This window comes from Pyricularia oryzae, chromosome 5 (genome assembly GCF_000002495.2).
Source record: "Pyricularia oryzae 70-15 chromosome 5, whole genome shotgun sequence".
NCBI classification, from domain to species: Eukaryota; Fungi; Ascomycota; class Sordariomycetes; order Magnaporthales; family Pyriculariaceae; genus Pyricularia; species Pyricularia oryzae.
The window spans coordinates 2478552-2496173 of NC_017852.1; the positions used below are offsets into that span (position 1 = coordinate 2478552).

Sequence of the window (17622 nt, forward strand, 5' to 3'; positions counted from 1 at the left end):
TTCCCTGCGTAAAATCCAAATTCCGGCTCAGGATTACATACAATGAGCTCATCAGTCACCCCAAAGGCGTGGACGATTCGCAGCCAAAATAGAACCGACCGGCGTATGAGGCCGATAAAAACTTCACCTCTCTCTTCACATGACGAAAGCTGGGTCTCCAACACAATCGCAGCCCTATCTAGATGTGTCGACTCCCAAGTACAGCACTGTTGGTGCTGACTGAACCACACCAAACAATGTCTTGGTTGGCCGCTGCCAAGTTGGAAAAAAAAAAAACTAAAACTAAAAAAAAAAAAAAAAAAAAAACTATGACGTTGGTTTACAGCCCTGTCAATAAGTGGGTTAAATTGGTTCCATTAGATACTTTAAAGTGACTACGGTGATCCTTCAAGGCTTGTGCAACAATGTCAGAGGGTATGCTCATCCCTGTCCGTTGATATTGCGTCATGGATTCCCACTACGGTCGTACACCTTGATATCAATCAAAAAAAGCCCCAAATATGGCCACCAAAACTCCCACCCAATCAGTCCTCATCACAGGCTGCAGCGCCGGCGGCATCGGCTCCGAGCTGGCCCTCGAGTTCCAGCGCCGCGGCCTGCGCGTCTTCGCCACCGCCCGCACCCTCTCCAAGATGGACCACCTCAAAGACCTGCCCAACGTCGCGCTCCTCCGCCTCGACGTCACCGACCAATCCACCATCGACGCCGCCGTCGCCGCCGTGCGCGCGACCGGAAACCTCAACCACCTCATCAACAACTCGGGCGTGCAGCACATCGCGCCCCTGCTGGAGACGGACCTCGAGACGACGAGGTCCCTCTTTGACGTGAACGTCTTTGGCGTCCTGCGCGTCACCCAGGCCTTTGCGCCGCTGCTCATCGCCGCCGCCGGCTGCGTCGTCAACGTCTGCTCCATCCTCGGCCACGTGAACATGCCGTGGAAGGGCGTCTACGAGGCCAGCAAGGCCGCCGTCGAGATGCTGAGCGAGACCCTGCGGCTCGAGATGCGGCCCCTGGGCGTTCGCGTCGTGTCGCTGGTCGTGGGCGCCGTCGACACCAACATCACGGCCGCCGCGTCCCGCACCGAGCTGCCTGATGGTTCGCCCTACAAGGTCAAGTCGGTCGAGGATGCCATTCGGAAGCTTACCAGCGGCAGGGATGGCATCAAGCGGACCCCGGCCGACGAGTTTGCCAAAAAGGTGGTCGACGACATCCTGGGAGGCGTCTCTGGGCGGATCTGGAGGGGACAAATGGCCGGTGTGGCCAACATTGCTTCAAAGATGGTGCCCAGTAGCCTATTGGTAAGGATCCTAGACGCCTTATATTGTGTACATGTTTATTGACAATCGGCTGCAGGATAACCAATTAGTGGCAAATGCAGGCATGGAAGGCCTCGTAAAGAAATCCTCTTGATTTCCCGATCTTGGCCGTCTTGCTCTAGTAGTTGTGGTTAGGCGTGATAGTCTCGTTCCCTCGAAGCGGACTATCAGCTGAGGTTTTTGGCTCAACACGTTCTTAGGCATTCCTTACCCTATCCAAGTGCTTTTCGAGCTGCGGAAGGCATCCGCCGTGAATGCTCGATTAACTCAACCAACCCGAGACATACGAGCCATCTGTGCAGAGCTGAAAGTCTCCGCTGCACAGAAGCTTTCTGACCCGACGCTCGTAAACAATAAACGGGTCGCCCATACACCCATCCCCAACGAGTCGAAGGGAGTCATGGTTGAATTGGCGATTCTACACCCCGAGTTGGGTCCCGAACACGGTCGACTTGAGTGTCTGACAATAGCCGTACAAACACGATATCATCAGCCGGGCCCGAGAAGTTCGAGCGCCACGGCGATCCCCCGGGGGCGGATCAAAGAGGGCATGTTTGGTGGGGAGGACGCGGGGCGCCCTTGGGCCTTAGTGCCTCCGCAACCTGATGACCTGGAGGTTTCAGTCTCCGGCGACGAACTGACGGGTCATTTTTGAGGGATGAGGACTCCGGAGGTCCAGTTCTGTCCATACGGACTGGTTCGAGGCAGCCGCAGTTGCGTTTATGTCGGGGACGAGCAAAAAAATGTCAAAAATGACAGTGGGGACTCCACATTGTGCTGTCGCGTCCTCGAACCAGTCGATACAGGTGATGTCTTGCTTTTGCACAAGTCTGCATGGATCGTATCTTGATGCATTAGATCTGGTCCTAGATGCTACGGCCGTATTTTTTTTCTTTTTCAAGATGTGGTGGTCGTTAATAGACTTTGCAGGTTGACTGAAAAAATGATTGAAGGGTGATGGCGGGGACATTTCAGGCGAAAAAAAGCACTTAATGTCTAATCCCTGCGATGCGCCTGCTTCCAGGCTCCCGGCGCTAATTTGTTACCCGACTCATGGTTAAAATTCCCTGTCCTTTGGGGCGCTTTCCCCAATCCCGGTTATGAACCGCAAGGTATCCGCTGCTCCAACCCGCAAATTCCAGAACGTTTGGGATCTGTCTGATTCTAACGGATTTGAAGAGCTCGCTGGATTCGACGTTCACAATCAAGCCGACTATCCTGTTCCTTTTCGGTTGACGTCCTACTCTGGATTGTTCGAACTGTCCAAAGCTCTCAGAGGATGTCTAGGAAGTCGGCGTGGAGCATCATTTGAGGTGCATCTGTTGCACTAAAAAACACCGTCAAAAACGGAAGCTCCCGTCAATGACTCATTCCAGTGACTTTGGTAAATATAGCCTGCAACAGCATCTGCGTGTACTATCAACATCTTTATTGGTCTTCTGCCAAAAACGCCTCGAAAATACAGTCGAACAAGCTTCTGTATGTCTCCGCGCCATTCTTCCTGGACCGCCCCTCAAGCCTGGCATCTTCAGCATATCATGTTTTCCCAGCAATAGAGTCGTCTTTCGCATCAACTATCCCCCACCATCTCAGCAGACCTCGCCATGTCAAAAGGCTGCTGGCTAACTTCCCTAGGTAAAGTATGCAAGATGATTTCTCCTGGGGAGATTGATTGGCTCGGAACGTTTGCCAATCCGTGAACCACTCTCTGCCACTTTCTTTGTCCTATGCTCTACCCAATCTGCAAGGTGACTCCCGGCTCACCGCAAAAAGCCAACTACAACCATGTCGTCAGAAGGGCATGAGATGTTCTCTTCTGCCTGCGGATTCTCCAGACCGGCCTCTGCCGCCATCCAAAATATCAATCATTGAGCGGTGTTGCCAGATGGCCCCGGTACCATCCTGCAGTCAACTCCCGGCTCATGAGCGAGCTTTTCCCCGAAAGTTCCATCAACGCAGCAGTGATTGACATGCTGTATGGAACTAGTTTCATTTAACCTCCCGCCTGGAGGATTCCATTGGATCTCGGGCGTCTTTGAGTCACCATGGCGTTTGCTGTTCATGCAGTCCAACTCCCATCCTTTTCACCGCGCTTCTCGTAATGACGTCTAGAGTTCAGGAATGAGGGGTGGAAACAGCTCGGCCGGCCGGCCCCGGGTGTCCTGTTTGTTAGTCCCTACACCTGCGGAACAATACTGCCGGCTCAGCATCTCAGAATGATGGTCAATAGTAGAACGCAAATCGGGGGTAACTCGTCAGTGGTCGATATAGGCAACCGGCGTCAAGAAATTCTCCAAGGTAAAAGGGGGAAAGTCGGCGCCGGCCGCTGGTAGGATTCACTTTCAGACTTTTGGAGTATATGATACCTATACTCGCAGGAGTCTAGGTCATGTCCGCAGTCATACCACTAGCAGATTTGAGATATACTCCCGCCAATCTTTAGTCACACCCCGGCGATTATCCAGCACAGACTACTGCCATATATTCAGCCCAGAATCGTCTCTCTGTAACGCAAGCACTTGATTTCTGTCGTCACAATGGTAGAGTTTACATCCCCATACTCGGATCTGCACGTATACCCAAGTCCCGACAAGTCTTGAAATAGCTGTCATGTACTAAATATTTCCAACTTTAGCTTCTCGCACCCATACAATGTCACCTGAGCGCTGCACCAGAGTCAACCACCATTACTCTTGGCAGACTCCGTTCCAGGACCGCGACAGCCCCGAGAGCGAAAACAGCAACATTCACAGAGCCTTTTCTTCAAACAAGACAACCGAAAACTGCCATCAAACATGCCCCAGAAGCTCAAGATGCCCAGAAACCACAAGCATGCTTCTGGCAGGGCGAACCAACTCAACCCAAGCCAGCCTCGCCCGCCGCCCCGGCCGAGGAATTTGCCATTTGGGAGGCCTGCGAATACCTCCGATGCTTCGTGCGCGACAACTGGGGCGAGGCGGCCGAGCACGCCGCCGTCATCGAGTGCGAGATGCCCATGGCCCGCATCCGAGAGTTCGGGAAGCTGCCCGAGAGGCAGGGCACGCGGTCCTGCACGCGCCTCATCCGCATCCCCGTGCTGGCCGAGGAGATTGGCCATCGGCTGTGGAGGCTGCTGTCGGAACAAGTGGCACTTGACTCGCTGGCGACTGGAGAGGAGGATTGCGCGGCGACCGCGGCGCTGGCCCTCTGTCGTGGTCGCGACTCGGATCAGGGGCAGGACTTGGAGGGGGCTTCGGACACGCTCAAGCGGCCGCAGTACAAGCAGTGCTGGAATTGTCATGGCCAGAGCAAATACCGAGAGTTCGAGGAGTCGGCCGGGGCCATAACCTCGTGCTATCGCTGCATGGAGTGCTTCTACAGGTTCGACGTCAAGACGACTGCGACGTCGGTGGTTGGCTCAAGGTACTGTGGCGCAGGTGAAAAGGAATCATTGCCGACGAGCTTTGGCAGGAGGTCATCTTGGTCGGAGTATACGATGGATGTTTGGAGACGCCGCGACCCTAGAAACATCAAGCATAGCCCAAGGCCAGTCGCTGAGCCTGTCAGTTTCGAGTTTTTATGGACATGAAACAAACATTTCGGGCGAACAGGCTGAGAAGCGACCGCGATCTAGTTTCATACAGTCAGTGAACCAGTCTGTGGTGGAAAATGTCCTGAAACATAGCACTCAGCCACAAAGCCTGATTTTGTGGTGCAATATGATCTATGAGTATCAATTATATACAGTCGTCTACATTAGCATCCATGTTGACACAGATCAGTCCGTCGCAAGCAAAGGGCTCACACCAAGCCCCTCGACCTTGCCCAAAAAGTCTCCCTTGGCCCCACTGAGAAGTCCATCAATGTCCACGTTGCCGTTGGCGATATAGCGCTCGTTGACACCCGAGTTGATCCTCTTGGACAACAACTGTTTCAGCTGCGCCTTCAGACTGGCGACCTCTGCCTTGCTCATCTCTTTGGCCTCCTTCTGCTTGCTCTTGCGTCCACTGCCGCGACCGCTCCAGTTGCTAGCCTTTTCGAGATCTTCACTGTCGTACTCGACTCCCAGTTCCTCGGCTGCCTTTTGCATCCAGTTGTCCTCCTTCCCGATCTTTTCCTTGGCGAGCGTCGAGTCGGCAATCTGCTTGGCCAGCTGGACCCGCTCGCGGAGCTTGCTGACCAGTCTCCGGTCGAGCTCCACGGAGTGCACAAAAACGCCGCCCGCTGACCCCTTCTTCTTCCCCTTGGCGGCGGCCGAAGCGTGCACTTTGGCTACCAGTCGCCTCGTCGGCGTCACCTCCTCGGGCGCGCAGATGAGTATGCTCAATCCGGAACTATCAGCACGGGCTGTGCGTCCAGATCTGTGAACATAGGCGTCTGCTGTGCGTGGCACGTGGTAGTGGATAACCACATCTATGCCGCGAATATCCAGACCTCGAGCGGCCACATCCGTGGCAATCAGAATAGAGGCGGAACCGGGCTTTGAGGAAGTAAAACGCTCGACGGACCGTAACCGTGCTTTTTGGATCATCTGGGAATGGAGCGCAATGACAGGTAGCGTCAATTGTTGGAGCATGGGAGTCAACCGACGCACTGAGCTGATGGAGTTTGTGAAGACGAGGGTCCTCTGTGTTGGGTGCATAAGAAGAAGCGAGTAGAGGTAGAGATCCTAGCGTGAATGTTAGACAAATTGTTATCCACGTTGTACGGGGCTTCCATTCTGGGTAGTTACCTTCTCCATTGCACCGCATTCAACAATTCCCTCCTTCAACCCTTCAGCCATCTGGGATACCGGATTAACGTCAATGAACTTGGGTATTTCTTCTCGGAACTTGAGCTTCTTGAGCAGATATTCCATTGACTGCGAATCGGTAGCCAGATCAAATCTACCCTTGCCGGCCAATTTTTGCTGCAGGCCTTTGTTGAAGGTCGCCGAGAAAACAAGCGTCTGTCTGGCCTTGCCACCCCTGATGATGCCATCGTCGTCGGTCTCTACTTTGTCAAGGCCTTCAAAGATGTCCTTGGCATCCTTGAAGTGACCCTCCGATAGAAGACGGTCCGCTTCGTCCACCACCAGAAACTTGATGCCCCTGAATGCTTGGATGAGTTTCGTGCTCGAGCTCAAGACTTCCCAAAGACGACCTGGTGTTCCCACCACAATGTCTGCCTTTTCCAGCTGCCTTTGCTGCTTGTGAACGGATAAACCACCCGTAACAGAGCACACGTATGGGGAAGTCGCCAGTCCAGCGCAGAGGTTCTTGATGTGATCCGTCAACTGGTGCGCAAGTTCTCTTGTCGGGGAGAGCACCAATGCAATGGGAGTCTTGGTCTCGCCCTCAGCGACGCGCTTAGACTGCGTGCTTGCGTTGATAGACAGCCACTTCTCCACAATTGGTATGCCGAATGCTAATGTTTTGCCAGATCCGGTCGAGGCCTTGCCGACTACATCATGACCAGCCAGGATTTCGGGTATCGTTGCAGCCTGGATCGCAGTGGGTTTTGCAAACTTGAGTTTGGCTATCGAGGACATGATCTCCTCTGAAAGCCCCAAAGGTTCCCATTCCGACACGTCTGCGCCCTCGTCTGTCTCGTCAATCTCTGCTAGTGCTGCGAAAGAGCCTGTGGCTAGGTCATCGTCATCGGTTTTGCTAGTTTGCTTCTCGTTTTTCTTCGCCTTTGCTGGCTTCTCTTTTTTCTCTTTTGTTTCCGACTTGGGCTGCTTGGTTTGCTGCTTCTTTTGGGACTGAGGTTTTGCAGGTTCTTCGGACTTTGCTTCCTCGGCAGCTACAAGGGATGTGGACTCGGGGTTGTCGTCGAAGCCGCTAAAGTCGTCGCCTTCGTCCTCTTTTTCGGCTGCGGGGGCAGCAGTAACCTTGGAATCACCTGTGTTAGCACGTCGATACACATGGGTTCTCTGCTGCACGTCGAGGAGGGGCAGAGCACTCACAAACTTGACCATACCCCCATCCCGAATAACGTCTACGCCCTCCACTTCCTCCAATCCAAAGAAGCCTTCGGCATCGTCAAACAGCTCGGGGATTTCCACTGAGCGCCATGACAGCGAGTCGGCAGCCACTACTCTCTTGGGCTTCTTGGCTTTAGGTTGCGCTTTGCCATTGGCCTGGACCTTTCTGCGTTTTGGTGACGTGTTTTGCTTGGAATCGAGCTTGCGCTTCTGTTTGGTAGTATCGGTCGTCATGTTGGACTTTGTGGCGCGTCAATGAGGCAGCGCGAAAGGCTGGACGCGGCTGGTCTCTACTGCTTGGATGAGGGGACGAACCCGACATTTGATCTCCACCATGATGGAAGGAAAATTTTGGCGGCGTGCAATGGCACTAAGCCACCAAAGGGTGGTGGGAGTTGGCACAGACCGCATCTTAATTCAGCCCTACGCCACACCGGCCACCAGGGCTGGGGTCGGCACTGTGTAGTAATTATGGCTGGCGGCTTTCTGTATGGAAGCGAGTCATCAGGGGCATCGAAATTTCCTGCCAAGCAATTCATCCCACTTAGCGAATTGGGTGCGTGCCCGATAGTTTGCAGGCCCTCATAACTACCAGGTCGCACTCCTGCCGTTCCCATACTGTATCGTCTCACTACCTAATCAAAGCATGGGAAAGTCTTCCAAGGATAAGCGCGATGCCTACTACCGGCTTGCCAAGGAGCAAGGCTGGAGGGCTAGAAGCGCATTCAAGCTTCTGCAGCTCGATGAGGGTATGTATGTCCCCCAGCCACGCCACCATACACTCCACCCTTGCTTCATGACCATCAAGCCGGCCAGTGCGCACCCACTAACACCCAAGACAACCAGAGTTTGACTTGTTTGCCAATGTCACTCGCGTAGTCGACTTGTGTGCTGCTCCAGGAAGTTGGTCACAAGTTCTCTCCAGGGTCCTGATCAAGGGCGAGAAATTCGGCAGGACAGCATGGCAGGACGATGAGGCCAAATTTCGGAGGCAGATGCTCCACATATTCGATGGACAAGGTCAAGAGCCTGTTGTTGATGGCCAAGGAGACCCGTCAGTGACGGATGCGGAATTGAAACCGCGCAAGGACGTCAAGATTGTGTCCATCGACCTTCAACCCATCAGCCCCCTGCCCGGTATCGTCACGTTGAGGGCAGACATTACACACCCCGCAACGGTGCCACTGCTGCTCAAGGCGCTCGATCCAGGCTACGACCCCAAGACGATGAGTCAACAGGCCTCGCACCCAGTGGACTTGGTTCTGAGCGATGGTGCGCCCGACGTGACGGGGCTCCACGACCTGGACATATACGTGCAGTCGCAGCTGCTCTTTGCCGCGCTGAACCTCGCGCTCTGCGTCCTCAAGCCCGGCGGCAAGTTTGTCGCCAAGATTTTCCGGGGCCGCAATGTGGATGTGCTCTACGCGCAGCTCAAGGTCTTCTTCGAGAAGGTCATCGTGGCCAAGCCCCGGTCCTCCAGGGCAAGCAGTGTCGAAGCCTTCATTGTCTGCCTCAACTTCCAACCCCCGGCCGGCTTCAAGGCAAGCCTGGACGAGCCCTTGGGCGTAGGCTACCGTCTTCCGCAGATGGTTCAGTCTAGGGAGCAGTCCGCGCCCATAATAGCGGATACCCTGATGCAGGACTGGAGCAGTGGCACATGGAGTCAATCTCCCGGCGCCAAGACTGGTGCTGCTCCCGGTCAACAGAGCAAGCTAATCGAGGTTGAGCTGGAGGACTTGACGCCCAAGGAACCTAAACAAGACGTTCGTTGGATAGCTCCGTTCATTGCGTGTGGAGACCTTTCGTCGTACGACTCGGATGCATCATATCAGCTGCCAGAAAACCACGTCTCGTTGGACCCCGTGCAGCCGCCTACTGCTCCTCCATACAAGCGCGCACTAGAGATGAGAAAGCTAGCCGGTGGAGCTTATGGGAAGACCGGTGTCAAAGCATAGACCCATAATACGATATAATACGAGCAATGCATTCTTACTTGAGTACCTTCTCAACAATTTGCTGTCTTTCGCGATGTATCTCCTCTGTCTCCTTTGTTTCCTTTGTCTTTTCTGATCCTTTTGCCCCCACGACTTGCACAACGCAACCAACATTATTCATGTCTGATTTCCAACGATACTTGGTTCGGCGAAAGCCGGCTTCTTGGAAGAACCCACCTTTGCCAGAAACTTTGTGCCCTCTGGAGGCTGCCAGTCTTTTGCGGACAGTGCACTTCTGTATATTCTCATTGCACCGTCGTCTCGGCTCAAGATCAGCAGGCGCCGCAGATGTGGGAGGTCATTGAGGACCTCGTCCAGACACTCCATCATGAACCTCGCGAGCCCCTTTCTCTGATGTTCCTCGAGAACGTAGACATCAGTCAGCCAGCCAAAGGTTACATGATCAGTGATGACCCTAGACAGCCCGATCATTGTGAGCTCTCCAGTCTGATCTGCATATCAATTGGTCAGCTGGGTTATACATCTAGAAAAGGCTTCTACAGAGAAAGGACCATGCAGTATTTACCTTGGCTATGGACCTCGGAAACTTTGTATAGTCCAAAGCAAAGGCTGTTTTGCACCATCGCCTGCAGTGCGTCCTTAGGTAGCTCTTTTGCCCACCTGGTATTCACGATGGAGTCAACCACATTTCCAGGGTCCTTGGTTTGGTGATAAGAAAGTCATAAAACTCTTACCATAAAGCATCAGAGGCCAATGCCTCATTGAGACGGTCTAGCTGTATACTTTGGGGATTGGTAGAACAGCGAAACATCTCGTTTTTAATCTGACGCTGCCAGTCTCGTGGGTTGAAAGTCAAAGGCATGTTTGACCCTCAACGATGGCAATGGTAGGTGGAGACTTAGGTAGGTAAGCAGGCAATCAGGTAGATAAGGAGGTGGGCAAGTACCTCTAGGTAACCAAAGCGGTAAAATCAAGGTGGCCATTAACCCCATATGGCGGGAAAGGACTAGGGTGAGGAACCAGCTATTTAAACGTTTCCGTCTGCCTATGCTTAAATCGATTCATCGAGTAGTCCCACCATAACCCTCCCAGTCTGGCTTATCCAACATGACAAATAAAGGGGAGTATTCTGGCCGTTGTACAACCACACAAAACTTGAGAGAGTACTCACAGCAAGGAAGCCGCCAGCAATTCAGGGGCACTAGCTTCTGTATGAGTTGCAACAAGTGGTTGGTATCGATACCTCACGACCCAAAGCAGCTTGTCTTCGTTGAGTTTTTGGCCGTGCACATACTAGCCGCCCGGCCAGGAGCAGTGAGTGTAGCCCCGAGCCGGGTTTTCGGAGCTTCTCCCTCTTCTGTGGTACAGATTGTCGGACGAACGTCATCATCCGAGTTAAGTCCGTCCTAGTGGGAAGCAAGGGACAGCGGGGCGACACATCTATCTGGGCTGTCAAAAGTACCAACTTTTGGGCTAATCCAGGTACAGCATATACTCACGATATCATGTCCATTTTCCTTCGTCATCAAGGAACTGAACCTCCTGCGGCAAGTTTGTCCAGGCCGTAGAATCACCGCAGATTCTGGCTTCGTCTTCAGAGTCGCCCAGCCGATACTGCCCGCGTTGCTTCTCGAATACTCTTCTCCTGCGGCTACTGAGATTGATCCAATATTTTCAGACGGAGTAAGGTTCTTGCAGTAAAGTATAAAATTATTCCGGGTCAAAAGAAAGCCCCTGGATCCGTGAAGTACCATGAGAGGCCATGTCAATATGACTAACCTACAGATTATCAACATCTAAGCATGGCCAATTGTCTCACCGATTACAAACGCATAGCCGATCAGATCCAGTATCTCGTTATCCAGTCATATTTCGAAAGATACTAGGCTGATGCGTATTCGTGTGATATATGTCCAGCAGCGGTGCAGTGCTAACTGTTGGCCGAATCCCTAACTTTGCCCATGTTGAGATCCTGTTCAGAGATATCAAAATCGATTGCATATCTAGAACTAGTTACAGAATAAATTTGCCAGATGTACAATGAGGCAAAGCTTTATCAACAAGTCCGACAAGACTCAACGCAGAATAAGAAGCAAAAAAGAGATAACGCTTGGCTCAACACAATTAGGACACAGGTATCAAGCCAGAGAAGAAAATGACAGAGCAGCTACGTGGCTCCTAATATAAAACGTCCTCCACACTCTATAACAGAAACCTTGCACATTCGGTCGAATATAGCAAATACTGGCTCACTCAAAAACAAAGACCAATGAGCTATCTCTGGCTGACATCCATCGCAGGTACCAGTTTGACTCTTCACACCTTGTCTTTGGGGGCGGTCTTGCCCTTGACCTTGGCCTCGACCTTGTTCACTGCAGCCTTTACCTACACGTCAAATCATGGGGAACGTTAGAGCCATCATAACAACGACGCAGAGCCTCAACGCGTAACTCCTTTATCTCGTTAAACAGCTTCCGCAGGGAAATCTGTCGCATGGGGCCCACATCACACAGAGCGCAGCTTACCTTGGAGCCGGCCGTAGCCTTCTTGGGAGCGGCCTTCTTCTTGGTAACCCCACCGGACTTGGGGGCTGTCGCGACCTTGGCCTTTGTCTTTGCCTTGGTCACAGGGCCAGCGCCGGCGGTGGATGCCTTCTTCGTCCTGGCAGTCGCTGGCTTTTTGCGCGTAATCGTGGGAGCTGTGTCGACGGTTTGGAAGACGCGCGGCCTGGAGTTTCCAGTCGCAGAGCGAGTGCCTTCGCGCGGCATTGCTGCAAATGGTTTGTTTTCTTTTTGTTTGTTGCGCGGAAAACAACAGTAAGTTTGCGCTCGAGGAACTGCTTGCTTTCGTGACGCGATTTGCGAGTCTCTAGATGGATGTGGCGGTTCGCGATGAGTAAATAGGCGTGGGTGAGGCGTTGCAACGCTTGTTATGTAGGTATGGTCAGGAGGCAAAAGAAGGCAGGATGGTTTTGAGACACGCAGCTCTTTGTTTGCGCAAGCGCCCGCTCAAGATCTAGCAGAATCCAAAGATCACGCGCCCCCGATAGTTTGCTTGATGGAAAGGAGACGTAATACCGATTGGTATAGAAATAGCGCAAGGACAAAGGGGGACTGGGGAAAACAAAGAATAGGTGGGAAAAAGGATGGAAAACAAGACTTGGGAAGATTTCCACCACAAGGGACTCGTACGAGCCTCTGTCGCGCACGCGTCCACAGCTCAGGCGCATACCTCCCTCCTTCTGGTATGTAGGGTGCGATTGATTCCAACTGGGTAACCTATGAAATCACTCACATTTCACCGTACCGATACACTAGTGGAGCAGATTCTCCGATTCACTGAAATCGAGCATAAAATATGTTTGGCAATTAATTTGGAGGAAAGCCTCAATACCTGAGTATTTTGTTGAAGAGAAGAGAGTATTGGGAATAGGCAACAGGCGAAGAAATAAACAAAAACAGTAACCGAAGACAAGGACGGAAAGGAAGGAGGGGAAGAAGACGGATGATGTCGCTTCGTCAAGTGTAGGCAGGTATGTTTGTTCCTACGCGCGCTGCGCTGGCTGCTGGCGTCAGCAACAGAAATCAAAACAACAATAACAACAAGCACCCAGCTTAGCCGGTCAATCGATCCGGCAACACCAGGCGCTTCTCCTTGCCCTCCATTGCGCAACGCAGCCGGACGGATTCCGCCAACGACTGGCACAAATTGAGCCTGGGTCGCTGCAACCACTGCCTCCAAGTTTTTGCTATGTGCGGCCAAATGACCAGGGGTTGGTGATAGAGGTGTGGAGGGGAAACAGCCTGGATTGTCATTTCGACCCGGCGGTGGAGGTCATCTAGCTCCAGGGCTGCCAGCTTTGGCAGTAAGTCTCGAAGCAGTTGTCGCCGCTGGGAAACGTCAGAGGTTCCTGGTGCGCTCACTACCTCGGTATTTATTCAACTCTTCCATACAGGTGGGAATGGAAGCCTGTTGAGCTCGGTGAGGTAGGCATGGTTATAGAGTCAGCAAGAAAGCAAACAAAAAAAGGTTGGTCGTAAATCCTGAGCCCTAAGTAGGTTGAATTTTGTCACTGTAAATACAGCGCCCTATTAGAACCAGGTCTAGATCTAGTCTAGAACTAGTTTTGATTGACTGTAACCAAAACTCAACGTGCTTGTCTGATAAGCTATGGGCTAATGACGTTGCCGAGAACAAAAAAGCGCATGTGATGAGATAACCGCAAAGAAGAGCCCAAACCATGCTGTTGACGTGATGGCCCAATTGCCTGGGCAGGCTTGGATTTCCCCTTGCGGCCGTGGGGTTTCTCCACTGAAATCCTGGAGAATGACTGGGATTCTGCCCCCAAAACACACACCAAACCAATTGAAGCCGATCGAGCTACACGAATTTTTCCAACGGCCGTCCGAATAAGCAACTGACTGGGCCTCCCTCTGCTGATCTTGAGATTGACATCGAAACAGCCGGCTACCGGTAGTCTGTTTGAGAATAGACACTTCAACTTGAAGAAAATCAAGCCGGGACCATTTAGTGGTGGCCAGAATTGTTTCCAGTAAGCGGGCTGTCAGCGATAGACCAACATGTGATGACTGTAACCAAAGTACCTACATAGGTACATTATCCATACCAGTCAGTCGATTAGTATATTTGCAAGTCAAGCAAAGACTTCAAGTTTCAACTTTCCGAACAATTTGCCGTACTACTGTAATTCTGTTCCCAACTAAAATCGAGTTGACGGAGCTAACCACCCTCTCTGGGACTATTCACACCCTCGATCCCTAAAGAGTCACTATGCCATACAGTCTTGGCATTTACAAAGTACCCCATCTTGACCAATTGGGATTGAAGAAAGAAAAAGAGCAAAATAGATAATATGGATGGTATACATAGTAAAAGGAAAGAAGACAAGGATAGCACACCTTGTGTGACGCTTGGGCACAACACATCATGAGATGGCTCGGCAATGAGCAGAATCGCGGTTGTCGTCACTGCCACGACAACTTAGCCGATGCTAGACTGAGGCGAGGTACCTTGGGTAGGGATGGCAGTAACATAAAATACAAAAGAAATTCGACATACCAATCTACCTAGTTCACTAAATGAACAGATACGGTAAGTACCCTTACTTTGTGGACGTTGTCTGTCAGGCCGAGATCCAATACCAGCCACCTGCAAGTTAAATTGGTGGGCGTTGCTTTCTTGCTGACGGTCGCCTGGCAGGCAGGCGGCTTGTGTGGGGCAACATCTGCCAACCAACCAGCTTTGCAGATGTCACATTTCAGTGGGGTCGCTGATTTGCTGCTACCTAGGCCGCACGCACACACGCTAAATTGTAGGCGCAGGGGGCAGTGCAGTGATCGTCTTGTCATCCATGTCAAACAAATCTCGTCCGTTGAAACTTAGGTACTGTACCTTAGCTTACTTGCTTCGAGTCTCTTGTGAACTGCGGCCCACCTCCAAATTTTTTGGTCGAGTCCTGGAGGGTCGCTGAAATCTTGCGCGCTCTTTCCACTTTTCTCCCAAATCCCTTTTGGCCTCTTGCGATTGAGCGTTGAGCGTTTATACAGACGCATGAGCAGAGCAGCCCAGCCTGGGCGAATCCACCGAATTCCACCATCGTCTTCATATTTTTTTGCCGGCGTTGCTGTCTGGGGCAGTAGCGCTCTCCTCAACCTACCTACCTAATTTTTAATAATCCCACTTGCCAGGGGTGCGCGACATTGCTCCCGGCCTGCTCCTGAAAACTCTCGGCTTGAATTTCCCACAAAACCAAACATCATCTGCTCCCACGACCACTCTGACAAGCTTAATTCTGTACGAATCTGAGGTGCCTACAGACAAATAACGACGAGACGAAACAGCGACTCCATCCGATCCCACACCTGAGAGAGGCAACCACACGCTTCACGGCGGCCATACCGATGGCGCGCCTCACTCGAACTCGATTGGCCTCGGAGGAGCGCAAGGGTTTTCTCGACTATTCACCGCCCTCCCCCTCACACACGTCTGGCTCCGGGTCTGGCATCGATGTCGAGAGTTTGGATGAGGTGCTGTACAAAAAGCCATACCCTCGCAGCAGGAGACGCGACGGCTTCGTCTCTTGGTCTCGAGCAAGGTTACGCAGACTGAGGCGGAGCATCAAGAGGCATCCCCTGCGGTCCTTCTTGATCTTTGTCAAATACTTGCTGCCAGCGATACTGGGGCTCCTGATACTCACACCACTCTTCGGGACCTCTTATCTGCATCCGCCTCCACATTACCTCGAGCTCAAGACGAGATGTCGAGGCAAAGCGGCCGAGCCTGGCTGTGCGAACTCGTTTGACGAGAAGGTTTTTATATCCGTCAGCCTCTACGACAAGGATGGTCACCTATCCTCGGGGCCGTGGGGCCAGGCCGTCATTGAGCTCATCCACCTCATTGGCGCCAACAATGTGTTTCTCAGTATATACCAGAACGACAGTGGGCCTGAGGGCGAGGCGGCATTGGAGAATTTCAAGAGGAGGGTACCATGCCGTCATTCTATTGTCAACGACGTCCACGTCGACTTGGATGGGTTTCCCAACATTACCATGCCTGACGGCAGTCAACGCGTCAAGCGTTTGACATATCTGTCGGAGATGCGCAACAGGGCGCTGAGGCCTCTGGACAGGTTCCAGGAGGGTGACACCAGTGGCGTCCAGCGTTTTGATAAGATTCTTTTCCTCAACGACGTGGCCTTCAGGCCAATCGATGCGGCGCAATTGCTCTTTAGCACTAACGTCGGCGCCGACGGGCGCACGCGGTTCCTGTCGGCCTGCGCGCTCGACTACATGAATCCGCTTCTCTTCTACGACCTCTACGCACAGCGCGACGCCGAGGGCTACTCCAACGGCCTACCGATCTTCCCCATCTTCAGCAACGAGGGTCAAGGGCTCTCGCGCGCAGCCATGGGGGCTCAGAGCGACGCCGTCCCCGTAAAGTCTTGCTGGGGTGGCATGGTGGCCATGCAGGCTCGCTACGTCCAAAATATGGAGCGCGAGCTTCCGAGCCCAGACTTTCAAAACACCAACTCTCACGTCATCGACCCGGCGCGCCCTCGTAACGTGTCGGCGCCTGTTAGATTTCGCTACGAGCCCGAGGTGTTCTTCGACGCCTGCGAGTGTTGCCTATTCCAAGCTGACGTGAGCCAGGTAGCGAGGCGGGCCGACGCCAAGGAGGTCGAGACCTTTGTCAACCCTTACGTGCGTGTGGCCTACAGTTGGAAGGTCCTCAGCTGGCTGCCCATCGTGCAGCGCTGGGAGAGGTTGATATCGCTACCGCAGCGCATACTCAACCCGATCCTCGGCCTGCCGACGCACAACCCTCACCGGACCGTGGAGGAGGGTGACGGCTTCGTGGAGGAAGTCTGGGACACGCAAAAGAAGCGTTGGAAGCTCATGCAGCGCGTCGGAAGGAATGGCATGTTCTGTGGCGTCAGGGACATGCAGCTCGTCATGAAGGGCGAGCGGGAAGGAGAAGTCAACTGGGTCAACACCATCACTCCCTCAGGGCAGACACTGAACTTTCCTAGGTGATGAGCGAAGCGCGTTTGTTAGTTGGTTGGTGCGGGAGTTTTGGATTATTGTAAGCCCAGCACGGAAAGCTGCCGGCTGAGGGAGAAAAGAAAAACAGGCTGTGGTCAAAAACTAGAATCGCACAGCACATACTTTTTGTTGCTATCGGCCCTATATATACCCCTTGTGCAAAGGCCGCTCAAAATTGTACCGTCATGTTACAGCGTCATAGTTATTGAATGTTTTACATTGTTAGGATATAGACAGTTCTGTGATCTTGCCACCAATATTGCAAACTTTGTTCCCAAGGTGATTGTTCACACTTTATTTGTAGCCCTTGTGAAAACCAAACCTCCACAATGCAACTATTGTTTGAGCTGGATGCGCACAACGTTGTTTGTCTTGCCGAGGAAAGTGACGCTCATCTAGACCATTCCTGTAGGTATCACAGGAAACATTTTTTTCTCCGCCAACGGTCAGGCCTTGAACATGGATAAGCTGATATCACACGGCGCACAACTTAGCACTCGGGGTTTCCCAATTATGATCAACAAACAGAGCAGCACAAAAAAAACGCGAGTTCATTGTGATCGAAAAATCTATCCATCTGTCCAGGGGAACAAAAGGCAAAAACATACAACACCGAGGATTCCCCAGTGGTCACCCACCTGAGTACTAGTTCGGCCCTCACTGGTTTGACTAGGGGAGAGCGGACGGGATCCCGTATATTCCAGTGGGTATGGTCGTATGTGCTAGTTGACCCACTGCGAACAATCCAAGTTCTCTTTGTGTTAGCCTGATCATCGACAACAAAAATAGCAGGCAGTACCGCAATATTTTCATAAACAAAAATACAAAAACACAACACCGAGGAT

The 17622-nt window shown here is 52.4% G+C and overlaps 9 protein-coding genes and 1 non-coding gene across 10 annotated transcripts; 5 read left to right on the plus strand and 5 right to left on the minus strand.

The window, feature by feature from the left end:
- The first annotated feature begins 429 nt into the window (after positions 1–429).
- On the plus strand, positions 430–2443 carry MGG_00562 (NADPH-dependent 1-acyldihydroxyacetone phosphate reductase). Its single transcript, XM_003718439.1, has 2 exons — positions 430–1298; positions 1354–2443. Exons 1-2 carry the CDS (start codon positions 501–503, stop codon positions 1408–1410), a joined length of 855 nt encoding a protein of 284 aa, XP_003718487.1. The 5' UTR covers positions 430–500; the 3' UTR covers positions 1411–2443.
- Positions 2444–3813: 1370 nt separating this feature from the next.
- Positions 3814–5034, plus strand: MGG_00561 (uncharacterized protein). Its single transcript, XM_003718440.1, has 2 exons — positions 3814–3856; positions 3952–5034. Exons 1-2 carry the CDS (start codon positions 3854–3856, stop codon positions 4882–4884), a joined length of 936 nt encoding a protein of 311 aa, XP_003718488.1. The 5' UTR covers positions 3814–3853; the 3' UTR covers positions 4885–5034.
- Positions 4879–7611, minus strand: MGG_00560 (ATP-dependent RNA helicase MAK5). Its single transcript, XM_003718441.1, has 3 exons — positions 7243–7611; positions 6028–7167; positions 4879–5964 (listed from the first exon to the last, which is right to left on the minus strand). The coding sequence occupies exons 1-3, from the start codon at positions 7492–7494 to the stop codon at positions 5074–5076; spliced, it is 2283 nt and encodes a 760-aa protein (XP_003718489.1). The 5' UTR covers positions 7495–7611; the 3' UTR covers positions 4879–5073.
- Positions 7612–7774: 163 nt separating this feature from the next.
- Positions 7775–9298, plus strand: MGG_00559 (tRNA (uridine-2'-O-)-methyltransferase TRM7). The gene is made up of 2 exons (XM_003718442.1): positions 7775–8009; positions 8107–9298. The coding sequence occupies exons 1-2, from the start codon at positions 7907–7909 to the stop codon at positions 9213–9215; spliced, it is 1212 nt and encodes a 403-aa protein (XP_003718490.1). The 5' UTR covers positions 7775–7906; the 3' UTR covers positions 9216–9298.
- A 73-nt stretch (positions 9299–9371) lies between these two features.
- MGG_14672 (uncharacterized protein) lies at positions 9372–10077 on the minus strand (the record flags this gene model as incomplete). Its single annotated transcript, XM_003718443.1, has 3 exons — positions 9372–9706; positions 9781–9875; positions 9950–10077. The coding sequence occupies 3 exons, from the start codon at positions 10075–10077 to the stop codon at positions 9372–9374; spliced, it is 558 nt and encodes a 185-aa protein (XP_003718491.1).
- Positions 10078–10322: 245 nt separating this feature from the next.
- MGG_17428 (uncharacterized protein) lies at positions 10323–10916 on the plus strand (the record flags this gene model as incomplete). Its single annotated transcript, XM_003718444.1, has 2 exons — positions 10323–10529; positions 10746–10916. The coding sequence occupies 2 exons, from the start codon at positions 10323–10325 to the stop codon at positions 10914–10916; spliced, it is 378 nt and encodes a 125-aa protein (XP_003718492.1).
- A 615-nt stretch (positions 10917–11531) lies between these two features.
- On the minus strand, positions 11532–11983 carry MGG_00556 (uncharacterized protein; the record flags this gene model as incomplete). Its single annotated transcript, XM_003718445.1, has 2 exons — positions 11532–11600; positions 11741–11983. The coding sequence occupies 2 exons, from the start codon at positions 11981–11983 to the stop codon at positions 11532–11534; spliced, it is 312 nt and encodes a 103-aa protein (XP_003718493.1).
- Positions 11984–12817: 834 nt separating this feature from the next.
- MGG_14673 (uncharacterized protein) lies at positions 12818–13205 on the minus strand. Its single transcript, XM_003718446.1, has one exon. It carries the CDS (start codon positions 13028–13030, stop codon positions 12830–12832), a length of 201 nt encoding a protein of 66 aa, XP_003718494.1. The 5' UTR covers positions 13031–13205; the 3' UTR covers positions 12818–12829.
- A 1385-nt stretch (positions 13206–14590) lies between these two features.
- On the plus strand, positions 14591–17056 carry MGG_00555 (uncharacterized protein). The gene has a single exon (XM_003718447.1). It carries the CDS (start codon positions 15137–15139, stop codon positions 16766–16768), a length of 1632 nt encoding a protein of 543 aa, XP_003718495.1. The 5' UTR covers positions 14591–15136; the 3' UTR covers positions 16769–17056.
- A 322-nt stretch (positions 17057–17378) lies between these two features.
- On the minus strand, positions 17379–17494 carry MGG_20354. Its single transcript, XR_001729809.1, has one exon. It is a non-coding gene; the product is annotated as a 5S ribosomal RNA (ribosomal RNA).
- Positions 17495–17622: the final 128 nt, after the last annotated feature.

Coding starts and splice junctions, on each gene's coding strand:
- MGG_00559 (XM_003718442.1), top strand. CDS start 7,907: ATGGGAAAGTCTTCCAAGGATAAGCGCGATGCCTACTACCGGCTTGCC. Junction 8,010..8,106: donor GCTTCTGCAGCTCGATGAGG/GTATGTATGTCC, acceptor CAAGACAACCAG/AGTTTGACTTGTTTGCCAAT.
- MGG_00555 (XM_003718447.1), top strand. CDS start 15,137: ATGGCGCGCCTCACTCGAACTCGATTGGCCTCGGAGGAGCGCAAGGGT.
- MGG_14673 (XM_003718446.1), bottom strand. CDS start 13,030: ATGACAATCCAGGCTGTTTCCCCTCCACACCTCTATCACCAACCCCTG.
- MGG_00562 (XM_003718439.1), top strand. CDS start 501: ATGGCCACCAAAACTCCCACCCAATCAGTCCTCATCACAGGCTGCAGC. Junction 1,299..1,353: donor TGGTGCCCAGTAGCCTATTG/GTAAGGATCCTA, acceptor AATCGGCTGCAG/GATAACCAATTAGTGGCAAA.
- MGG_00560 (XM_003718441.1), bottom strand. CDS start 7,494: ATGACGACCGATACTACCAAACAGAAGCGCAAGCTCGATTCCAAGCAA. Junction 7,168..7,242: donor ATGGGGGTATGGTCAAGTTT/GTGAGTGCTCTG, acceptor GGTGATTCCAAG/GTTACTGCTGCCCCCGCAGC. Junction 5,965..6,027: donor AATGCGGTGCAATGGAGAAG/GTAACTACCCAG, acceptor CATTCACGCTAG/GATCTCTACCTCTACTCGCT.